The sequence below is a fragment of the Podarcis liolepis genome (genome assembly GCF_965112155.1).
Source record: "Podarcis liolepis genome assembly, chromosome: 16".
Classification (NCBI taxonomy): Eukaryota; Metazoa; Chordata; class Lepidosauria; order Squamata; family Lacertidae; genus Podarcis; species Podarcis liolepis.
Genome location: NC_139567.1, coordinates 9,868,499 through 9,892,467, shown reverse-complemented (window position 1 = coordinate 9,892,467; position 23,969 = coordinate 9,868,499). Strand labels below are relative to the sequence as shown.

General features: G+C 47.1%; 2 protein-coding genes across 2 annotated transcripts in view; both read right to left on the bottom strand.

Moving 5' to 3' along the window:
- The window catches only part of ADGRA2 (adhesion G protein-coupled receptor A2), a 115,524-nt gene extending 113,920 nt beyond the window's left edge, over positions 1-1,604 (bottom strand). The window contains exon 1 of the mRNA XM_083480359.1: positions 570-1,604. Coding sequence (XP_083336485.1) covers positions 570-775 — 206 coding nt within the window. The 5' untranslated portion in view covers positions 776-1,604. The remainder of the gene's footprint in view (positions 1-569) is intronic.
- An 8,848-nt stretch (positions 1,605-10,452) lies between these two features.
- On the bottom strand, positions 10,453-22,596 carry PLPBP (pyridoxal phosphate binding protein). Its single transcript, XM_083480735.1, has 8 exons — positions 22,420-22,596; positions 20,053-20,160; positions 18,332-18,367; positions 17,732-17,807; positions 16,637-16,771; positions 14,985-15,127; positions 14,790-14,888; positions 10,453-12,565 (listed from the first exon to the last, which is right to left on the bottom strand). Exons 1-8 carry the CDS (start codon positions 22,513-22,515, stop codon positions 12,428-12,430), a joined length of 831 nt encoding a protein of 276 aa, XP_083336861.1. The 5' UTR covers positions 22,516-22,596; the 3' UTR covers positions 10,453-12,427.
- Between the last annotated feature and the right edge of the window lie 1,373 nt (positions 22,597-23,969).

Below are 23,969 nucleotides of genomic sequence, written 5' to 3'. Positions count from 1 at the left end.
AGGGAGGGGATGGAGTTCTTTCATTTCATTTTTTTTGAATTGCAGATTTCAAAAAGTGTGGATTTCTACATTGCTATGTACTTTATTACCAAACTTATCAGTCACTTTAAAAAACACACCCAACAAGTAACTCTAAGAGACCCATGTACAACGAAAAACAGATCCGGCGACAATTTAAGCCAATGAAATTAAGTCAAAAGGATGTGTGTGTGTGTTTTCTTTTCTTTTTCTGTAAAAAAAAACTCGTTTAAAAATAAATGTATAAAGAATAAATTAGGGTAAGTCAAAAGGAAAATTGTAACAAAGCTGGTTAAATATTTTTGGATATGGGAAGCAGTATAACCCGGATCCGAGGGCGTTCAAAACGCTCCCCAACTGACCACCGCAAACAGAGGTCGGACTTTTCCGCTACAGCCTTTCTGCTTTGCACACGCGCAGCCTCTGAGCATGTCCAGAGCGACATCACCGGGATCAGAGCCGGGGCCAATTCTGGTGGGGTCTCTGCCCACCCCACCCCGTGAGATCTCACGCCCGCCCGCCTGCGCGCAGTCCCCGCCGGCGCTACTCACAGGGTGACGGTGCTGTTGGGCAAGAGCCGGGGCGCCGGCGGCTCGGCCAGCTCCTCGCCGCTGCAGCTCACCCTCTTCCTGGCCGCCGCCAGCCCCTTGGCCCTCTCGCCCACGCACTTGCAGCCGCGCAGCTGGACGGGGCAACTGCGCGCTCCCCCGGAGCACCACAGCGCCGCCAGCAGGAGCAGCGCGGCCGGCCAGAGCATCCTCGACGGCTCCCGGCAGCGGCACCGTCCCAAGCCTGTCAGCCCATCCTTAGCCGGGCTGCGTCCAGTCCCCAGCCCGGGAGGAGCCCAACAGCCGTCGGGGCCCGGAGCGCCGCGCGAGGATCCCTCGAGGGGGCGCCCGGCTCGGAGGAGGAAGGCGCAGCTTCAGAAGCGCAGGCGGCGGCGGCGACGGCGCGCTGACATGAACCGGGAGGGCGTCCGCCGAGCCCCGGATCCGGCCCGGGGGCTCTTCCCGCCCGTCACACCTCCCTCGAAGGGAGCAAGGGCCGAGGCGCGCGGCCGTCTGCCCGGAGCTCGGCTGCGTCCGGCGCCTGCCCGCTGCCCGGGGCTGCGCGCTGCATGGCCGAGGGGAACTCTGGGCTCCGGGGCGCCGCCAGTGGGGAATGTCCGGCGGCGGCGGCGGCGCTTGGGATGGGTTGGATCTAGCGGTTTCGGCTGCTCACATTCGCGTCCCTCCCCTCGGTTGCCTGCATGGCCATTCCGGCTTCCCGGCCACCGCGCGGCCCTAGCGCCTCCAGCGCCTTGTCCCTCCGCCAACGCGGAGCCTGGAGTTGGATCGGCAAGTTGGATTCTGTTCGTTCAGGACTCGAGCGAGACGGAGTCTTTTCCTCTTCTGCTGCGAGGGTTCAAGGAGGTCCCCTCTTCTTCCGACGCCTCCCCTTAAAAACAATTCCTACTGAAAGTGCGTAACTGGATCGAGTACAATATATTCTCCCTTTACAACAGTTTGCATTTTTTCCCCAGACGCCAGACTAAAAGCATTGTTATTGCACGATCGTATCTACTCGGAAGCAAGCCCCGCTGAGTTCCGTGAGATTTGCACCCCGGGTACACGTGTGCTGGATTGCAGTCTCATCCTCACGATTTGGGGGCAATAAAGTGATTTGGGGAGCATCCCCCCCCCGCGCGCGCCTTTTACCCTTGCAGTTGTGTGTGTCTCTTTTACGCGCGCTTCTCTAACGCTTTATTTGGGAAAAATAAAAAAATTCCTTCCAATAGCACCTTAAAGACCAACTAAGTTAGTTCTTGGTATGAGCTTTCGTGTGCATGCACACTTCTTCAGATACACTGAAACAGAAGTTGCCAGATCCTTCTATTTGGGGGTTGTAAGCTCAGGGTAGTGTAAGTCCATTAAGGCAAATGGGGCACTGCCCCTGGTGCCCCACCACTTCCAGTCTGCCCTTAGCCAACCCTCCACTGCCCACCCTTTTCCTTCCATCCTTCCATCCAAGCCAGAGGATGCGGACCAAACCAGAATGAGTTGGCTTTGCCTGTCATTGGCTCTGGCTCCACCTACTGTTGGTCTCCTCGCCTGTCAGCTGCCTCCTCCCTAGCCTCGGTGTTCTCAGGAGGGAGGAAGAGACAAAACTAGAATTAGTGGGCTCTGTGTGCCATTGGCTCCAGCGCCACCTACGGTTCGGCTCCCTGCCTTTCACCCTACCAGCTGCAATGGGTACCAGCCGCCCCTGCCCCTGCTGCAGTTGCCTCCTGCCTTGTAGATCCTGTACTGAGTCAAGGGTTGGAGTATCAGGGGTCAGCAACCTTTTTCAACCGTGGGCCGGTCCACCCTCCCTCAGACCATGTGGTGGGCCAGACTATATTTTGAAGAAGAAGAAAGAACGAATTCCTATGCCTCACAAATAACCCAAAGATGCATTTTAAATAAAAGCACACATTCTACTCATGTAAAAACACGCTGATTCCTGAACCGTCCGCAGGCCGGATTGAGAAGGCGATTGGAAGAAGCAAAGATTACCAGTGTCAAAACAATGATTCTTCAACGTCAACTTCGTTGGACTGGTCATGTTGTGTGGGTGCCAGATTATCATCTTCCAAAGCAACTACTCTATTCCAAACTTAAAAATGGAAAGCCTAATGTTGGTGGTCAACAAAAGAGGTTTAAAGATTCACTCAGGGCAAATCTTAAAAAATGTAGTATAAACACCAACAATTGGGAAACACTGGCCTGTGAGAGCTCCAGTTAAAGAATAGCCTTTACCAAATGTCATGGACTTTGAAGGCACTCAAACTCAGGACAAAAGGGAGAAATGTGCTAAGAGGAAGGCACGCTTGGCAAACCCTCACTGTAATCAACTCCCGTCCAAAAACCTATGTCCCCCATTGTGGAAGGACGTGTGGATCCAGAATTGGCCTCCACAGTCACTTACAGACTCACTTTTAAGACCGGGTTCATGGAAGACAATCTTACTCGGCTGTGAGTGATCGCCAAAGAAGAAGAAAGAGTAGATGACCTCTGAGGTGCCTTCCAATTCTTGACATTCTAAGATTCTCTAAAAATAAAAATGGAGCAATACCACTCATTGCCATTATTTCAGCTCTGACCAAATACACACCAGTCATTTAAAGCACATTTATACCACTTTAAGAATCCTGGCTTCCCTCAAAGAATTCTGGGAGCTATAGTTTACCCTCACAGAAGTACATTTCCCAGAAACCATATTTTTTTACTTTTATTTATTTTATTTTATTATTTTTTTAAAAGAACAGTTGGCCATAGTAAGGACATGAAGAATCCATTTACGTTGTCCAGTCGTCAAATTTCAAAGAACAGGAATGTAGCTCAAAAGAAACAACAACCATAACAAACAACAGTTCCCATGATTCTTTGGGGGTAAGCCATGAGCTTTAAATGAGCAGTTCCTTCCCCAGTCCACAGATTCAATGGAGTTGATGGTCCTTGTATGGCTTCTGGGGCAAATCTTTGCTGGGCACATGAAAATCCAGTGCTAGCCCATCCCCACAAACTGGACCCTCTGTTACAAGGCCTCCAGCAAGTGATGTCTGATGTGGATGCGACCTTTGGTATTTCTTGAAAAACTCCGAATTAACAATGCTAACTTGCCTTGACTCTTCCGTATCCTTCATTTGTCTGTTCTTGAACTCTCTTCTTTCACTCTGCTTCTCCACATATTATTTATTTAAAGTCCACTGAGACTTTTACTGCCTTCTTGTGTATCACAGCCTGTTAGCTGTACTCAAAACCTCTCTTTTTTTGGCAGTGGTGGGCTGGACTACACAGAGCATTAAAGCACAGCCCGTGCATCTGGTGTTCCTCCTCAACCCCACCCCAGCTACTGAGATTTCACTGGGGACATTTTTTGTCCCCCCCCCCCACTCAATTTATCTTTCCAGCATAAGGACTAGCACCTTGTTCATTAGTTTTGGTGAAAACCTCAGGGCACCAACTTTTATACTGGATTCCACTGCCTATGTTTGAGCAGTACAATCCAAAACAAGGGATGTGTCCTATTCACGCACAAGGGCACAATTTTGGAAGTTAACAAAACTTAATTGGGAACCACTGTTTTACCCCCCAGCCCCCTTAAATCCATTCTAAACATGATTAATGCATCCCTGCCTTTTCCTCTTCAGGCAATTCCTAGGGGCAGGAGCCAGTTCTGCATTCTCTGCAAGGCAAACAGGGTGGCTCTGCTGCCTTCAAATCCCAGAGGATGCTGGCCAGTCAGGGCTGCTGTCTCCAGAGAGTTGTGTGGTACCATCAGCTGCGCCTCCGCCGTTTCCTGCCAGAGCACCTCTCCAAACAAGTCGGCTCCACAGATGCAAACTGAAGAGAAACGTGAAACCCCATGCCCATCCCTGCCTCAGGATTACAGTTCAAACGCTTCTTCCCAAAGGGGTTGAGAACCATGTAGCCTGAGTTTCCTTTCAACTCTTTCCAAACCCTCTCAACCCGTTCCCAGATAAACACAGACTCCAATCCGTTGGAACCTCTTCTCCGGCAAAAGGCAAACAGAAAGGTGAACTTCTGCGGTGCTGAAATAACAACACTGGGATCACGATCATCCAGAGGGCTTGAAGTTTCCCAGAGCAAGGCTGCTCAGAAAGAACTCTGGATTTGTTTAAGCACAAAGCGCTCTCTCTTCCTCTCATGCACACACATTCAGGTGATGTGAATGTTCTGCCTTACGGAAGATGTTCCTGCATCGAGAAAAGTGTTGGCCTGGAGTTTTCCTGAACATTATGAACTACAAATGCAATACTTCTCACCCTGGTGGGGAAGGTTGTGAGTTTTGAGACTGCCCAGACCCTAACTGCTAATGAGCAACCTGAAGGCCATTACTTCGCTTCTTCTTCTTAGAAAGCTTCACCTACCCCACCCTTGGACTGGACAGCTCTTCAACCAGAGCAAAGGTGGGGGACCTGTGGCCCTCCAGATGTTGCTGAACTATCAACCTCGATTACCAGCCATGCTGGCTGGGGTTGATGAGAAATGTGCTTCAGCAACATCTGGAGGGCCAAAGCTTCCTGGACCCTGAACTAGAGGACGCCATCAGAGGACCGTCCTATCTGAAGCAGGACACAAGACCACCCAAGACACGATGCAAAAGGAAAAAAGGGAAGGGATGCGGAGGGAAGAGGAAAACAAGCACAGTTGCTCTTCCACTGCCTTAAGGACAGAGCCAGGTCGTTCCCTCTCTTGCTTAGGAGGCCAGGGTGTGCAGCTTCATGGGCAGAGTCAGACCCCCCCTTGATCAAGTAAAAGAATAGAAATACTTAAGTGAGCAATCACAAGAGTTCTGCCCCCCAACCAAGTCTTGCCCCCCCTAACAAAAATCCTGCCTACGCCCATGTACAGCCTCCCAGAAGCCTCAAGGGTCCTGGTCAATAGCAGGAGCCAGATTGTGCCCCCTTCCCCTTTGCAAACACAAGGTAACTGGCAGCTGAAGTCAGGAAGGAGCCGATGGATGGGGCCATGCAAGCATCCTCCTGGCTTTGATTCTTTCTGGGAGGCAGGAGCTTGAGCCAAAGGTAGAGACCAGTGTGTGCCTTCCTATCTCTCTGTGCATAGCAGGGGTGGGGAACCTCAAGCCTTGGGGCCCAATGTGGCCCTCCAGGACTTTCTATCCGGCCCTCGCAACTATCCTCATGACACACTATGCACTTGTCCTGCCCCCCTGCATGTTTTTGCCTGGCTGTTTGTTTTTATTTATGAAATTTACATTCATTGCTCCACCCACTTTTTCCACTGGCCCCACCCACCTGTAGCATGATGAAAGGTTGCCCTGCAGAGAAAGTGGTTCTTGGGACGAAAAAAGCCCCCCACCTCTGGTATATAGGAATCTTCAAGGGGGAGCAGTCTATTACACGAACAATCTGAAGTGGTTTGGTGCAAGCGCAAGTTGACCGCTTAAGTGCGAATTAAAGCCCAAATTCCTCTTACTGGTGGCCAATAAAAGCAGCTTCCACCTAACTTTGCTAGAGGAAACCCAATAGCCGCTGAATAAACGATCTCTCCGCAAAGGCAGACAAGGCTCTCTTGAAATCTGAAGGCACTATAAGCCAGTCTGCTGTTCCAAAGGAGTTTCTTCTGTCTCTAATCCAGCAATTGAGAATACTCACCTGTTTCTGTGTGGTGTTCACCTAAGGCATAAACACGCCCCCTCCCCAGCTGACCTTGGTTCTGGGGGGCTTCAGGTTCCTGCTATGTGTAGTCTGAGGGTTCCAAAACATTAGAAATATGGTCACAGCGTGTCTAAGAATCCTGGGAACTCCGGTGGAGAATGTGTGTATGAACTTAGCTTATATTTCGGTTGCTGTTTTGTTGCTGTTGTTAATATTGTTTTATAGATTATAAAAATGCCGTGTTGGTTTGTTACCCTGAGAGCTTTTGCTTTAATTGTGATGTGATTTTTTTAGTTGTTGCTTTGCTAACAGTGTTTTATAGATTGTAATTGTTCCACTGATGGCTTGCTAATTGTTCTATAGGGTTTATGCTGTATTTGTGATGTTCTGTTCTGCTCTATCACGTTACTGTTTGCATGCCACTTTGGGATTCATTTGAATAAAAAGCAGCATAGAAATATAATAAATCAAATCAATCAGTCACTCAAAATGCTAGAGTTCTCAACACCTTTAACAGATCACAGTTCTCAGGATTCACTGGGGGAAGTTTTGTGCTTTGAGTGCAGCTCGTATTGTATATGCAGCCCGTGTTTCCTCATCCTCCACAGGATTAAATACACTACCGAGGTCCACAGATCCCAGGGGAAATCAATGGGATCCCCTCCAGATGTTGTTGGATTCCAGCTCTCATCAACTCCAGACAACATGGTGAAAGATCAGGAGTTAAATTCCTCAGAAGTTCTGGAGAGCTATCTGAGCCTTTGGGCCAAGCTACATGTTGTGTCGTTGTACAGCAATGTGAGGGTCTGTTTAAAACTCTGAATAGCAGTCATGGGGAGGGTGTGTGTCAGGATCACAGCCAGTGTGACCTGGGAGGAAGAGCTTAACCCTTCCTCTTCCACCAAGCAAAACTCCCCTTCCCCACCACAGCTGCTATTTGGCACAAGAATGCAGCTGCCTTGGGTATTCAGGGGCGGCATGGCGTGGGAGGAGAGGGTTAAGTCTCATTTTACCCATATGCTGCAGTAGCTGCTATTCAAAAGAATTTCTATACCACCCTTCATTAATAAATAGTTAAGATAGTCCCTGACCACTCACTTACAATCTAATAGACAACACACAAAAGGAAAAAGAGATGCAGAGAGAGGAGGGGGAAGGAACTTCGGCACCCACTTTTAATCTTGGCGTTTTTAATGCTTCTCCAAGGATTCAGCTACACAGCTGCAAATAAAACGTTTTAAATGTGTTGCGATGTGCAATAAACAAATATGACACTAGATGGCGACAGTGAGCTACACCAAATTTAATGTATTTTTCAAAACATTTTTTAAAAAATCATTTTCATGGGGTTTTGTATACAGGTACAGTGGCACCTCGGGTTACATACGCCTCAGGTTACAAACGCTTCAGGTTACAGACTCCGCTAACCCAGAAATTGTGCTTCAGGTTAAGAACTTTGCTTCAGGATGAGAACAGAAATCGGGCTCTGGCAGTGCAGCAGCAGCAGGAGGCCTCATTAGCTAAAGTGGTGCTTCAGGTTAAGAACAGTTTCAGGTTAAGTACGGACCTCTGGAACGAATTAAGTACTTAACCCGAGGTACCACTGTATGTGTGTAGATTCCACTCTAGTTCATTGTACTGGTGCTATAACTAATTCTGCCCCTCGAGGCCTAAAATGGACATGACATGGGAAATGAATTACTGAATCTCTCCACCTTTTTATTTTTAAACTTCAAAGCAAATGCTGCAGTTTCCAACATTTAATGCTGCTATAGCCATAGTGCTGTGTGTGTGCACTTAAACCTTTCCCCTTCAAAATAATCAAAAACACTGCCTCCACCAAGTTGCTATTGGTTGGTTGTTGGCACCTGTCTGTCTTGGGAGACAATGCAAGCTAAATTTGATTGGAACCAGGCTAAAACCAGGCTGATGGGGCAGAAGCACTTCTCTCAGCAGGGGTCCCTTGGCTTAGGAGAGACACTATATGGGTGGGTATTCCAGCACTTTCAAAAGGCAGCCCTTCAAAGCCGTGGGTGGGAGAAACATGTAAACCTTCTCTAGCTGGGACTTTAAAAGAATCTGAGGCTTTTTCTAATCCTTGCTTCTTTTGCAAGGCAGACATTATCAAGTCCCCAAAAGTCACTTTGGGGCCTGAGGCCAGCAAACCTTGTCCTCACTTCTGCTCATTTGCTGCAATATTTCAGAGTTACCGTATTTTTCGCTCTATAACACGCACCAGACCATAACACGCACATAGTTTTTAGAGGAGGAAAACAAGAAAAAAAATATTCTAAACGAAATAGTGGATATATGATTTTTGTGGTTCATGCTGTGGCCACAGACATGTGATCTGACAGTGAGTTTGGAGTAGCCCAATGCAAAAATCCTGAGGATCCATGTGGATCCATGCTTTGTAACCACGGAGGAGGGAAGGAAGGGGAACCATGGATCCTCTGCTCACGACTGCAGCAGATCCCCCCCGCCACCCGCAGGCATTCGCTCCATAACACGCACAGACATTTCCCCTTACTTTCTAGGAGGAAAAATTTGAGTGTTATGGTGCAAAAAATACGGTAGTTGTTCTGTGGGCAACCTGGTTACGACACCACATTCTTTGCATCTTACGTTCTGGTTGGAGGCATCAGATGTGGGCTTTTCAAAGCTGAGATTTGAAGAGTAGCTGGGAGTGGAACTAATTACTTCAAGCCACTGGCAGGACAGCTAGGACTTTGCACTTTCAGCTTGGCCTGTGGATTATATAACACACTGAAGAAACAGTTCGTTCCACGCATCATTAACAAAGGGTGCACTGAAGTCTTGGATTAAAAGAATAACTTGAAGAGTCTTTGCTTTCCATTTGGCCAGCATATGTGAAAAAGCTGGAACAGAAATGTAGTGCAAGGTGAGATATTAATTGCACCTTTACAAGCTCCACCTGTCAAAAAATGTGTTTGTGTCGACTATAAGTCACAATGACCTCCAAGGCAGATGGAAGAATGGATAACTGAGCACTCCCACTTTTGCTGCATTTTAAAAGGACAGACTAGGAAGCAAAAAGAATGTACTGGTCAGTCTTGAGATGTTACTTTTCGTCCAACTCCCTTCTCTTCTGTAGCAAATTCCCACACAAGCCCATCTTTTCCTAACCTAAATGTTGGGTCCAATTATCCTTTGGGAAGTTAGGAAACTCTGCCACCTAGTGCCCAGTTTATGAGCAGCTCTGTCCTACTCCCTGAAAGTCTGACAGTAGTTCCCCAGATGTTGTTGGACTCTGCCTTTGGCTGCAGTCAGCATGACAAATTGTCAGGGGAGATGGAAGCTGTAGTCCAGGAACATCTGGAGGGTCACAGGCTAGCCACCTTCTTAAGATTATTAGGCTTTACGCACACAAATTTTGTATTTATCGTTTGAGCGTGTTCAAGACTGAGAAGGTGGGACACCATGCAAACAGGCGTAGGCTAGCAAAAGATGTACTCTTATTTCAATGCTTTTCCGCTAATACAGAGGGAGCCAACGGAGTGCCCTCTGAATTTTGCTGGACCACAACTCCCATCAACAACAACTAGGCTTGTAACAAAAAGAGCAACAACCCAATACCCACCCTGCAAAAAAACACATTTTAAAAGGGCATAGGATGTCAATCAAATCAACCAAAGGCCTGGTTAAAAAGGAACACTTTGGCCTGCTGCCTAAAGGTTTATAATGAAGGCGCCAGGCGAACTTCCCTGGGGAGAGCATTCCAGACGGGGAGCCACTGCAGCAAAGGCCTGTTCTCGTGTTGTACAAGTGTGCCATTCTTCTGTTTTCAGCAACACTGAAGATGGGAAACCGATGTACACTCACCCCCACCAGACTGCTTTCTCTAAGGTGCACCCCACCACTTCCCCTCCCACAATGCTTTGCACTCTCCTTACTGCACACGACCTCATTTGAGAGCAGAACCCTTTCTCTCTTACGCAGCCCTCTCTTCTTCACCGGCTGCTGACCACTAGAGCCTCCTGCCGCTTGTCGCCAGACCAAATGGACTGGGTCCTGCTGCAAGATGGGTTCCCCAGGGTCCAGCGCAAAAGCAGCCTGGAGAGCATTCAGACCAGAGCAGGGTGGTCCGTTTTAGAACAGCTACATATTTTGAGCTGGACACCCGCCATCCCTCCAGAACAAGAGCTTCTTGGCCTTCAAAGGGCAATAAAATCTGAGCAGCCAAGCACAAACCCACCGGCACTGTTCTTTCCTTCCCCCCTTTGCAATTCACAACACCAAGAACAAAAGAAGAAGAAAAAATAACATCTTTAATAGCTTAGTAACTGGCACAGATGGTACAGTATTCTGATCCACAACTGGTTTTATTTCTTAACACACATGAAAACACTGCACTGCGGAGCTCGGGGCGGGAGGGAAGAAGTTTGGGCTGCATTTTAGCATTGCACCTACGTAGTGGGACACTAAGTGGGCTGGGTGTTTGTTCTTTGCAGTTACATTCAGTGTCCAGGGCGAGAAAAACCAAGTCCCACTGCTAGGAGCATAGGAAACTGGCTTATATTAGGTGACACCACTGGTTCAGCTAGCTCACTGGAGCCAAGATTGGCAGCAGCTTCCAAGGGTCTCAGGTATGCTATCCATCCATAACGTGCTTTTGCTTTAAGTGGAAACGCCAAGGCTTTAACCTGGCACCTTCTGCATGCCAAGCATGTGTCCTAGCACTGAACTATGGTACCTGAGCCAAAGACACACCGCTGGAGTAACCCAAAGACACACCAAACTCCCAAGCTATTAGGGAAAAGAGGACCGGGGGGAGGGTATATTTCTACTGGGGACTAAAGTCATTTGTAGCAGCAGACTGGGCCTTGAAGTAGATTGTCAACATGAGAGTTACAAAACAAGATTTCACTGTAAACATTTTCACCGATTGGGGATGCTGCAGAGGAGAGATGAATACTTAGATGAGGTCTTAGTGAAGCAAGAGTGATGGCTGCTTTAAATGAACCTTCAGATATGTACAGTGGGGAAACAACTCGTTACTTTCTGCCACTTGGGACCCAGCATCTGGGATAAGGATGCTTTGCATTAAAATTTGGGAGTTCACCATTTGCCCAGGGTAACCGTTTCTTCACACATGTGCTACTTGCAGGCTCACTGCTCAAGCTGCCCTGCCACACCCACCCACGCCCAAGCGAGTGTGTGAATGACTGCTTGGAGTTAAGGTTTAGTTTGGCCTTCTGTCCGAGACTGCTCTACTCTGCAGTATTGCCTTTCCTCCAGGGCAGGTGGGGTTTAGGGAGTGTGGGAACGGGCATTTCAAGGAACTTTCCAGGCACGACAGCCTCTCGGTCTCCCACGTGAGGTAGGTCAGCCCCGTTTTTTCTCATATAGGGGACACAGGCACAGTATGGTTAAGTGACTTGGCCAAGATCACACAGCAAGTCAGCAGCAGAGTCAGGGAATTTCCCGGCTTTGGCTAGCAGAACATACTGCTTTTACCTAGCAGAACTACTCCAACCATCAATTTTCCAGAGGGGGGGGGGAAGGGACATTTTATATTGTGAGAGAGAAAGCGATATGCAGTCGACTATCAAAACTCGTAGCAGCAGTCTTCGGAGGATGAATACAACCTAAAAAAAGAGAAATCTTCCCAACCTGTGGCTCAAAAGCTGCCAGTAGCTTAAGCTTGCAAGTGCACCCTGACTCAACTCTTTCCACAGTGTAGCAAGCAGCAAACCGCCCCTGCTGAACAGGTGCTTTTTAGTGTCATTAAAGGGTCTAAGACCTCGACCTCTGATAGGATGCTTGGTGGCACACGACACAGTTTACCCATAAAGCATTTCAGTGGGATGGTGGAGGGGGGCTTAGTCAATGGAGCATGGCCAAAGAGGGTTTTCCACTTCTGGGAAACCAAGTTTCCAATTAGAAATGTGTAATGTTCACAGCTGGAAATGTTTCCTGCCCAGACCTAGTAGGGCTTAAGTCAGCTGGTTATCCAGAGCAGCTATCTAAAGTCACTTCAGCTAAGGTACCAAAAGTCACTTGTCAATCACTGGTGCTCCATTTGCTGGTTTTTTTTTTTAGAAAAATTCAATCTCTATGGATATACAATATTAAAATTACATGTGACGAAGTGCCTGCGACGCCCTCTGATTACCTGATGGTGTCCCACAGCTGTCAGCCCAAAGGGAAAGTCAAGTGCATAGTAAGGTCTATCAGAAAGGATTCCCCTCCCTCCACGGAAGGAATCGCTAGGGCCTTCTCCTGTTAGTGCTCTTTCACTGTCAAATTCTCCAGCTGGCCTTTAATCTCCCTCGGGGCTTTGTCGCTGGAAGGTTTGTTGGGGTAGTCTCGCTCTCCAAAGATGGTGCTTCCGATCCGAACATTTGTTGATCCAACTTCAATCTGCAAAGCAGCAAAAAAAAAAGCAGGAGAAAGATCACGGGTGCTTTGGAAGTTGGAACTTTGATCTGAAAGGCCTTGGCTGTCCCATTTGTAAATTAGTAAACAAACCAATCCCTGTGTTGCAAAATATGAGTAAGCAATATCAAAAGCAACACGATGGCCAGAAACAATTACAATGTGAAAACCTTTATGGAATAATTCAAAACATCAAAACTAACAAACTGAAGTCTCTGAAAGTCCTTAAATGAATCACGGTGCCAGACTTTACCCGGTGGAGAGCAAGCTATGAAGCTTTGTATAATCAGCAAATGTCCAATTCTGACGTCCAACGCTGAACTCTGCTGAACAGTGTTTCCGGATAACAACTACTGTTTCGTTGAATTCTTCATCAGCCAATTAGTTCAACACTCATAAGTAGAAAGATATGTAGTTTCTTCATTAACCAATCTTTTTTCAAATAGATATAATATACATGAGAATGAAAAATACTCTGGAACAGTGCTCATGAGATTATGTAGTCCCTGTTCTAGAGTATTTTTCATTCTCATGTATATAGACCCAAGAGACCGATTTATAAAACCCGTTTGCGAATGGAACACACCTGAATAGGGTGGAAAGGGTGAAATGGCTGCTGAGCGGCACCGACGACTTTGTTACTTATAAAGTAGCACTCTATGCTCTGGCAGCTAAGAAGATCAGGAGGAAGGAACTAGACAAAATAGCGGTCAACTGCAAAGGAGATTCGGATATTTAATTTGGCACATCTTACCTGAGAATCTTCTGCTATTCTATTCTATTTAATGCAACAAATAGTTTTAGTAGCTGTGACCGTGATTTTATTGTATGCCTGTGCCTGATGATTTTTATGGTTATTGTTGTTCTTTTTTTTCTTTTTGTTCTCCTTCTGAATGATGCCATGGCCTATGGCTGGTGCAACAAAAAAATTAATTGGAATTGGACATAATGGGTCGATGGCAGGATATTGGCCCCTTTTGGAGCTGGATTCTGCGTGGGGAGAAATAACACATGAAGATACTCTGTGGGGTCCTAAAGAGCTGCTGTTTCCCCCCTCCCTTTAGTGCCCTTTTCCTGCTTCTGTTTCCCTTTCTAGTCCCTGGAATCTCTGTAGTGGATCCAGGGTGGATTTATTTTGATTTAAATCACTAGTCAGTAAGTCTTGATTTAAATCTTTTTTCTTTTTTTACAAAAAGACTCATTATTGCTGGTATAATCTTACTATTTACAACAAATTCACACTTTTGAAAACTGCAAAAACAAGCATCTGTGATAATACAGCAGGTACAATCCAATAGTTCTGCTAAAAAGGAACAGACCTTGCCATCTAAAAAGAAGGGAGAAATGGTGTAAATAAATGAGCAGGAAGGACACAAGGCGAAGATGGGGAAAGGAGGAGATGTCAAAGGCTTGGAAGAAGAGGTAAGAGTTCAAGCCAGCTGCAAGGAGGGAGAAGTGGGAAAAATTGGGAAGCAGAGCATCCCAGAAAAAGGGACAGTGGGAAAGAAAAGGCTGTGTGCACACCATACATTGAAAGCACCCGGTCGCCCCAAAGGATCCTGGGAACTGTAGTTTGTTATGGGTGTTGGGAATGGGGGCTCTGCTATGAGGTAAACTACAGTTTCCAGGATTCTTGATGGCAAGGTTAGGTGCTGCATGTATATTAAATGTATGGTGTGTAAACACTCAAAGACTCGGAAGTGTGAAATAGGTGAAGCTTAGCCAGGACAGAAGTAAAAGCACAGTGGAGATCATGAGAGCAGATAAAGAGAAGAAAATGAAGAGAGAAGAACCTTTCATTGGATGAAGGGATTTAAATACAAGAAGTAGAAGCTTCTGTTGGGTTTGGTAAGAAAACAGAAGCCAGGCAAGGGAGAGCAATGGAAGAGAAATGAAGGCAAAGAGAGACACGTGCAGCATACTTATCAGTGCAACCCTGACCATGTCTACTCAGACGTTACGTCCTATTGAATTTAATGGGGCTCAGTGCCAAGCCCATGGGTTTATGATGCTGCCTATGAGAAGCAGGGAAGCTGTCCACATGGGAAAACCAAGATTTACTCAAATGTTCTAGCATGAGCTTGGTTGCTCACTCAGAGGGCCAGACACTCTGCTAGGAGGGAGGGAGAGAGGAAGAAGGGAAAGGAGAAAGGCCCCATGATTAGCAACTGCAGAAAAAGAGAAAACAAAAGGCAATAGACTGACTTACTGCATGCTGGAAGTCTGTAGACATCCCCATGCTCAGCTCAACTTTTTCAATGGGGAGATTGAGCTTGTCGCACAACTCCTCACGCAAGGATATCAACATCTGCAGGGGAGGGAAGACAATGCAATTGAACCTGGCCCTCTCCTTCCTTAAAAGACAAGCTTTGCATACGAGTATTTCCCCCCAGATCAGGAATACCTGGAAGTCGGGGTTGGGCCCCTTACTGAGGTCATGCCCAAAGCTGCCAATTGTCATTAAGCCCACAAATTCCAGGCTGGGACACTTCTGGAGGATGTGTGCCACTGTTGTTACCGTTTCTCCAGGCGGCAGCCCATGCTTACCTTTAAAAATAAAAGCTCATTTGTTAATCATAGCATTTTAAGAGTTGGGAGGGACCACGAGAGTCAGCTAGACCAACCCTCTGCAGTGCAGGAATGTTCTGCACAATATGGGGCTTGAACTCACAACCCCGAGATTAAGAGTCTCATGCTCTACCAACTGAGCTATCCTGCCTTGTTATACATTGCATTTTTATTGCAACCTCTGGGGGAGGACCACAGCTCAGTGGCGGTGCATCTGCTTTGCATGCAGAAGGTCCCTGGTTCAGCCCCTGGCATCTCCAAGCAGGGCTGGGAATATCCTCTGTCTGTAATCCTAGAAAGCCACTGCCAGTCATTGAGGGCGATACTGCGCTAGATGCACCAAGGGTGTGAATCAATACAAGGCTCCTCCAAAGTTCAATCCAACCCTCTGTTCCTCCAAGGAACTCAGGTGATGTATATATAGTTCTTCCTCCCTGCCCCTTCTATCCTTCCAGCCACCCTATGAGGTAGGTTAGGCTCAGAAAATCCAATTGGCTTGTTGGTCATTCAAGCAGCTTCATGGTGAATTTGCACCTGTGTCTCCTCTGTTTTAAGGGACGCGGGTGGCGCTGTGGGTGAAACCACAGAGCCTAGGACTTGCCGATCAGAAGGTTGGCGGTTCAAATCCCAGTGACGGGGTGAGCTCCCGTTGCTCGGTCCCTGCTCCTGCCAACCTAGCAGTTCGAAAGCACATCAAAGTGCAAGTAGATAAATAGGTACCGCTCTGGCGGGAAGGTAAACGGTGTTTCCGTGCGCTGCTCAGGTTCGCCAGAAGCAACTTAGTCATGCTGGTCACATGACCCGGAAGCTGTACGCCGGCTCCCTCGGCCGATAAAACGAGATGAGCACCGCAACCCCAGAGTCGGCCACGACTGGACCTAATGGTCAGGGGTCCCTTTACCTTTACTCCTCTGTTTTAGTCCAACTCTACACAGTCATACCTCATTTTACGTTTGCTTCATGTTACGTTTTTTCAGGTTGCGTCCCGCGATGACCCGGAAGTACCGGAAAGGGTTACTTCCGGGATTTGCTGCTCGTGCATGTGCAGAAGCGCTAAGTCACGCCATGCACCTGCGCAGATACGGCGCTTCAGATTGCATGCTTTTCATGTTGTGAACGGGTCAATGGAACGGATCCCATTCGCAACCAGAGGTACCACTGTAAACACTGTACCTTGCTGCCTCCCAGTGGTGAAGGCAGCCTTGCTAGGAAGAATCTAGACCATATCCTGCCTGATCAGGAATCCCAACTGCTCCGAAAGCCAAGTGCATTCAGCTGCCTGTGCGAAGGATTCCTTTTCTGGATGTCCTGCAAGGCACGCAGAAGCCTCAAAGAGCCCAAAATCACCCTTCCACGCATTCACATGTCATACTTGTGTGCGTATGAAGGAGGATCATACAAAGAGAGTGCTGCTCTTTAAAAGAAGGCTGAAATGCAAGCCTGAACCTTTGGCATGTGAGAGGGGAGAACAACATCAAATCTACTTACTATCTTCCCCACTGGTGTTCACTTGCACCATGATCTTTAGCTTCTCCAAAGACCCCTTCTTCTGCCAAGACCCGTTCACTCTGTCCGCCAGTTTTAGGGAATCCACCGTTTCCAGCATAAATAGGTTAGGTACCGCTAGACGACATTTAAAGAAGAACCTGAGCAAATATCCATTGCAGAAAGCATACCAGTTTCATTCAATTTCAGAGTGCACAGTATGAGCTGTACTGCCAAGTTAGGGACCCTCTCATAAACTGTACGTTCTCTACCTGAGTAGCACAATGCTCCCTGCACCATACGGCTATATCAGGCAGTACCCCAACACTGGTGAAGGGAGACAGCTGGCCCCGATTTTGGATGACTGGTTGAACAACAAGGCCTTTTGCTCCTTTCCGGTTTCTAGATTATTAATCACCTCTTAACTAATGTTTTCAAAATGTATAATGCAAAACAACATCTTAGAACGGGGAAGAGAGAACAGAAACCGTCTTGTCCTAAACCAAGCAGGAGAAAAGGTCCCTTTGCCCACGGCACATACAAAAAGCAAAGAAATAGCAAAAATAGAAGCTGGTCTCTCAGTCACCTTCTGCCTGATCTTATGAATTAACTAAATAGGTTTATCAATTGAAGGACCAGACATACGAGACACCACTGAAAATTACCACACTGCATTCAGATCCATTAACAGAGCTGTGCAAAATTACAACTCAGGAGGATGCAACTACAGCTGACCTACTGAAAACTAAGCTAAATCTTATGAAACGGCCATGACTGTGAAACTTAAAAATAAAATAAAAAATAGCGTGCCACATAGTCCAAGTTCATGTTTGCTAACAGCAGCAGCCCCTAGAACCTGGGAAAAATAAATCCCTCCAAGCCCCAATTTCAATTTTTGGAGAAATCACTGGTTCTATGTCCTGCACTGTGCAAATTAACTGCATCTCAAAATCAGGATATCCTTAAGTAAGAGCTGGTAACAGTAGTGCATTCACTGAAGTAAGCACATTACAACCCCCCCCCAATGTACACAAAGGATTTCTTGTTGTCTCCCTGCCCCCCACCCCATAAGTGAGCACAAAAAGAAATTATTATTACCAATGAGTTTGTTGACATTGTTTTTCTGTAGGTGGCCTATGAAATGCCACTTAATCTCTGGACACGAAGAAAGAATCTGAGAACAGAGGCAAGTGAGTAGAATTTGAAATTCATTTTCATGCTAGGCATCCATAGAACACTTGCAAGTGAAGGATGATTTCACTTTTATTTATTTATAACTCAATTTTCAAGGCAAAAAGCCGTCATAAAGTGGTTCATAATAAAGACAAAGGATGGTCCCTGTGTAAGAAGAGAGGGGCAAATCTCATCCAAGGTCCCTCAAATGTTAAAATTATTTTGATGGCAGTTAACACACTTAGTAGCAGTTTGCTGTCAGTGTAAATAACCTCTGCTGGGACAGATTCAGCATATAGGCTGCCATCTGTGCTCGAAAATTATTTCAAATGACTGGGGCTCCGCAACAAAAAGAAGCATCTTGGCCAAGATTATCTGCTATTTATACATAAAGAACTGAACAGCTACTGAAAGGCAAACAGAGAGATTCTTCTCTGAACATGAGCTTACTAGTCAATTTTCTGAAACAAGCCTCTGCCAACTTGACAGAATGAGGATTTTATCTAGCACACAAAATGAACTTACTCTGGAGTCTGATGCCTTTTCTAGAAGTTCTTGGACCTGCAGAAAGTTAAGACAGGGATTAAATTTTGCCAGGCGTGCTCTGCCTTACCTCTAACTCAACCACCTTGACTTACAAGTGCCTCTGTTCAGATGCAATGCTAAACGCCATGGTTTAGTGCAGAGGTGGGGAACTGACGGCTGTCCACATACTGTTGGACTCCATTAGTCCCAGTCAACATGGCCACTAGTCCAAGAAAATGGGATTTGTAGTCCAACAACATCTGGACAGCCACAGCTTCTCCATCCTTGGTTTAATGCAGCATGGACTAAGCACAACATTCCTCCCCCATCCTCCTCCCATGTGACCAGGAGGAAGACTTCTGCCACGCTTAGTTTCACAGTAAAAGAATGACGACTCAGTGGTGCATTCAAACAAGGGGTCCTGGTTTAAAACAATGACAGTTTCATAATCAAAGGCTGGAAGCTGATTTGCTATAAAACTCAGCAGAGTTAATCTTAAAGGAGGATTCCCAGTTCAAACATTAACGCTAAGCCAAGTTTTTTGTTTTTTTAAGTAAAACTAATCTTAGCAGAAGTCCCTCCAAGCTGCAAAGGAGATAGAGAGGAGGAAGAGATGGGGAAGTCAGCCATACGATGTCAAACCATGGGTGACATTACAAGCAAATGTGCAAAGCATTAAGACAGTGAGTTCCAATTACGCCTCAACAGAAGGCAAAAGGGTTAATGAGCAGCGTTTTACAAGAGAGGCAATATCCATTTGTAAAACTGCTAATAGACACTATTCTTGAGTACAAAGTCATGCGTCAGATTGCCAACTGCTCCCACAGTTATTCTGTCCAAGAAACTGCTTCAAACCACATTGGTGCGCCTGTATCCAACATTAGTGCAATTATTTCCCCATGTTCACTCATTTGGACTACACAACTCAAATTAACCAGCTGTAATATAACATTACTGCTGCACAGTGATGAGCAAACTGATATCTGCATGTCTAGCTTACATTTTAAAGACCTCCAGAAGCCATTTCGAAATAAATGAGAATGTGGGAATGTGGCCAGATCCAGACTTATCTCTGCTATTGTCACAACCTTTCAGGCCTGCCTTCATGACATCAGATTGCACCTTGCTGGTATACATCATGGAAGAGGCTGCCAACAGCCGTGAAAAGGGTGACTTCCAAGCTCACTGGCAAAGGGATTGACAATCGAACCTCCAATATCACATTGCCTTTTTACAAATGATGCGACCACACTTGGAATACAATTGCCAAATTCCTGTAAATCCTGCTGCCTGAGGCAGCTGCCTCACCTTGCCTCGTGGGTGAGCCGGGCTAGTCTTCCTCCTTCACAGACACGAAGTGTCCCTTATTTTTCAAAGTTTCAGTTTAGCAAATTTAGGATCATATGAAGAGTCTGATGGATCAGACCACTTAGCCCAGCACCCTGCTCTCAGGGTGGCCAACCTGAGGCCTATGAGAAGCCTGAAAGCACAACCTGAGCGCAGCAGCCTTCTCTCCATTTGCGAATCTTTTAAAGCCACTTAAGTTCTGTCTCTGTAACGTTTACTCCCCAGCTATGCCACAATTCTCCAGGGTGATGCGGGACTAATGAAATATGAGCTCCTTTTGTGACCATCTGGTTTGTGAGCATGTCAGCAGCTCCAGGCCTTATTTCCTTCTGGTCCTGAAACCCAAACAATGCGGAAACAGAGAGGACACTCACATAGTTTTCTCCAAAGCTGCGCTGCCCATGGTTGTAGGCCTCAATCACCATTTCCGCTGGCTTCGTTTTACTGACAGCTACAAGGCGAGGCTGTATAGCAGGCAATCCCTGTATTTGCAAAGAAAGAAATGGTCAGTGGCCAAGTGCACGTGGGGATGCTCACAACTCTGTGACTGGAACATGGGAAATATTTATCACAGGTCAACAGGCACCGATAAGAGATTTCATATTATCTCACGTCCACCTTGAACTTTGTTTTTTAAGGGAGACAAGTTCATATGTTCTGTTTTGAGTTAAGGTGGAAAAAACACAAAGGCTCCTAAAGACTAACAGACGCGTTGTAGCATAATCTTCCATGGATTAATAGTTCACTTCATTGAATACTGAAGTGAGAGGGAGGGAAAATGTTTTAAAACGAGGCTAAATGAGTATGAAATGCAATAGGTATTGACTATGACAACGCGACACAAAGCTTAAGACAAGCCAAATGACCATCCACAACAGCAGCAACTGGTAACAACACATCAATTTGTGAATCTGCCCTAAGCTGGGCTTCTGACCTCAATTATTTTATTTATAATAAATTCCATTAGAGTAACTTCAAATGCAATCCCATAGCTGCTGCCCTGGGAGTAGGACCTGCTGAACTTAACAGCATTTACTTTTCATGGTTCTTAAGGCACGTTGGTTCTGATTCAAAGAGATCCCGAGTCTTGCTTTGTGAACATACAGCAGCCCCATCCACACTTACCTGGAAGAAAGTCCAACTGTATTCAGTGGTGCTTAATCCCTACTTAATTGCTTATAGGAATTTCAGGGATGAGGGCAGATACAGAACAGGACAGGGCTCCTGCATGCTGAGCAGATGTGTATAAGAGTGAATTTCAGCAGGTATAGCTTGCTGTGTATCAAGTCCCTCTTCTGCACATCTACTGAAAGGTACAGGAGTCCTGTCCTCTCCTCTGCATCCCGCCACTTTAGCAGGACTGCATAGGGGACACAGCAGCTCAATGGCAGGGCATCTTTTTCACCTGCAAAGCCCCTGGGCTCATTCCCCAGCATCTCCAGGAGGGGCAAGGAATGTGGAGTGCTGCTGCCAGTCAATCAATTCCATTCAATTCACTGTTTATGGTCAAAGGCCTTCACAAGGAACAACAGAAGGCAAAAAGCAAGACATTTCTTCTATGAGCCTGCAGCGTGATTCTATGATTTACAGCATAAAATTGCCACACGTTAACGTAACACTGCCAGAGCAGATTTGGCTACCAGAGGTGTCATTTGCAAGTGTTTTTGCTTAAGAGTTCAACCATCACTTCCAAGGGGGATCAATCTGACACCTGATGGAGAACATAATTGTTGTAGTAATTCTACTGTCTCAAATATAGAATAATTTTTGATAATTGCACAAGGTAAACATACATACATAGGTATATAAACGACATGTCTAAAATAGTACAGGAGAGCAATCCAAAAGTCATCTTGGGACTCCTAAATATTTCCTCTGCCTCTTTAATCCTCCTTGCTTGAGAACTCAGATAGCAATCAGGGGAAGTTCCTGAAGGGATTCCTCTCCTATATCTATGAACCTCCTTTGAATTAATTGTCATTGTTTGCCCAGATGATCTGCATTGAGGGATGTCTGACAGGCATCCTGATGGTCTTATCAAATGCTAACGTTTTGTGTAAACTGTGTCTGGAACTATGCGAAACTTGCTAAATCCTCAGGAATATCCCACCTTGGCCTGCCTGAGCCACATTTACCCCACCTTAGGTGGGATGTAATTTCTGACTGTTTGTAGAAGGGACTGTCCTCCTTCTCCACGCCAAAACGCCATCCCCTTAAAAGAGATATTTCTTCTTGGTTCTGGGTCTCTATTGCCTCCTTGCTAGGAGGGGAGGGAACTCTGTTGCAACAGAAAAATATGAAGCTAACCACCCCTGTTTTTCTAGATCACAATCAACATTCGTCGTGCATGATATCCACGACCTCCCTGCATGCCTTCCCGTTCCCTGTGTGCTACCCCCAGGCGTCCCCCCTCTATGTATGCCGAGGGCCTTTGCTGAAAAAGCCCTGCGTAAGGGGGGGGGGGCTGCTGCTGCTGCCAGTCAGTGCAGGAAACACTAGGTTAGGTGGAAACAAATTCTGATTTGGTATAAGGCAGCTGGCTATGCTCCTAAAAAATGGGGGGGGGCAAACCCGGTAATAAGTTATTCACGTTAAAAGATACACAGGCTATTAATAACAGCAGCAGAGAGCAACGATCCGCAGGCCACGCCAGGTCTCAGGTCTCTCCCACCGGCCGCGTCCCGAGCAGGAACCGCCCGGCCGGCCGCCGCCGCCCCGCTCCCCGCCCTCCCGCCTCGCACCTTGGGCCTGCTGGCCGCCGCCTGCTGCACCCGCTCCTGGACTGCCCTGAGCGCCGGTCCCAGGCCTTCCCCGGCAGCCATCCCCGCTCTCCACATTCCCCAGCCGCGCCGCGGATCTTGGGCCGGGCTTCCGCCACACACGCAGCCGTCTGCAGGCAGCCAATCGCCACTCCAAGCCCTGCTGGGCTGGCCAATGAGGGTCGGAGGTGGGGCCCGGAGGAGGCGGGCTCAGGCCTGCGGGCTGGGCTCGGCCCTCGGCCATTTTGGAGAGGTCGGGGACCCGCAGCTCAGGGCGGCCGAGGGAAAAGTCGCTGCGGGGGAAGGGAAGCGGAGGGGATTCTTTTCTCCCAGAGCGCATGCGCGGGAGGCGCCGCTGGCGCAGTGATCGCAGCAGCGAATGCTTCCCGAGAGGAGGGGGTGTTTTTCGAGCAGGAATTCCAGAGGCGTCATGGATCAGTCCAGAACAGAACTCCAAAGGAAGGAATCTTTGGGATTCGGTACCTGCAGCGCCGTGCACGCACTGGCAGCTGTTTCTGAAGCCCCTCACAGGGCTGTTGTGAAGATCTGCATCGCACCAGCTAGTAGGAATACCACTGTCCAGGGATGAAACCCTCCCACCAGGATACTCCATTCCATCCCCTCTTCATTCTTCTTCTCATGAAACCCCACCAGGATACTCCATTCCACCCCCTCTCCATTATTCTTTTCATCAATCCCCACCAGTATACTCCATTCCATCCCCTCTCCATTATTCTTTTCATCAATCCTCACCAGGATACTCCATTCCATCCCCTCTCCATTATTCTTTTCATCAATCCTCACCAGGATACTCCATTCCATCCCCTCTCCATTATTCTTTTCATCAATCCTCACCAGGATACTCCATTCCATCCCCTCTCCATTATTCTTTTCATGAATCCTCACCAGGATACTCCATTCCATCCCCTCTCCATTATTCTTTTCATCAATCCTCACCAGGATACTCCATTCCATCCCCTCTCCATTATTCTTTTCATGAAACCTCACCAGGATACTCCATTCCAACACCCGCTCCATTATTCTTTTCATGAAACCTCACCAGGATACTCCATTCCATCCCCTCTCCATTATTCTTTTCATGAATCCTCACCAGGATACTCCATTCCAACACCCTCTCCATTATTCTTTTCATGAATCCTCACCAGGATACTCCATTCCAACACCCTCTCCATTTCCCCTCAATTGGCACTCCTCATTCCATTGCTAATGAGCTGGCTCCAACCTCAAGGGGTTGTCTTTGGGTATGTGTGTGTGTGGCAGTGGCAGATTTATAGGTATGCACGATATGCAGAGATTTAGGGTCCTATGTGGCCCAAAGGAGGACCCGGTCCAAGAAGAAGATACAAGTGATCCCAGTTAATACCACCTCCTAGTAATTGTAATATACGATTATGAGAACCTTCTAACTTTTGAAAAGTCAGAGAGAGATTGCCCTCTATAGAAACCTATACAGGCTCATGGCTGGTCTTGGACAGCAGGACTGGTAAGAAGACGACCAGCAGCCAATTGGA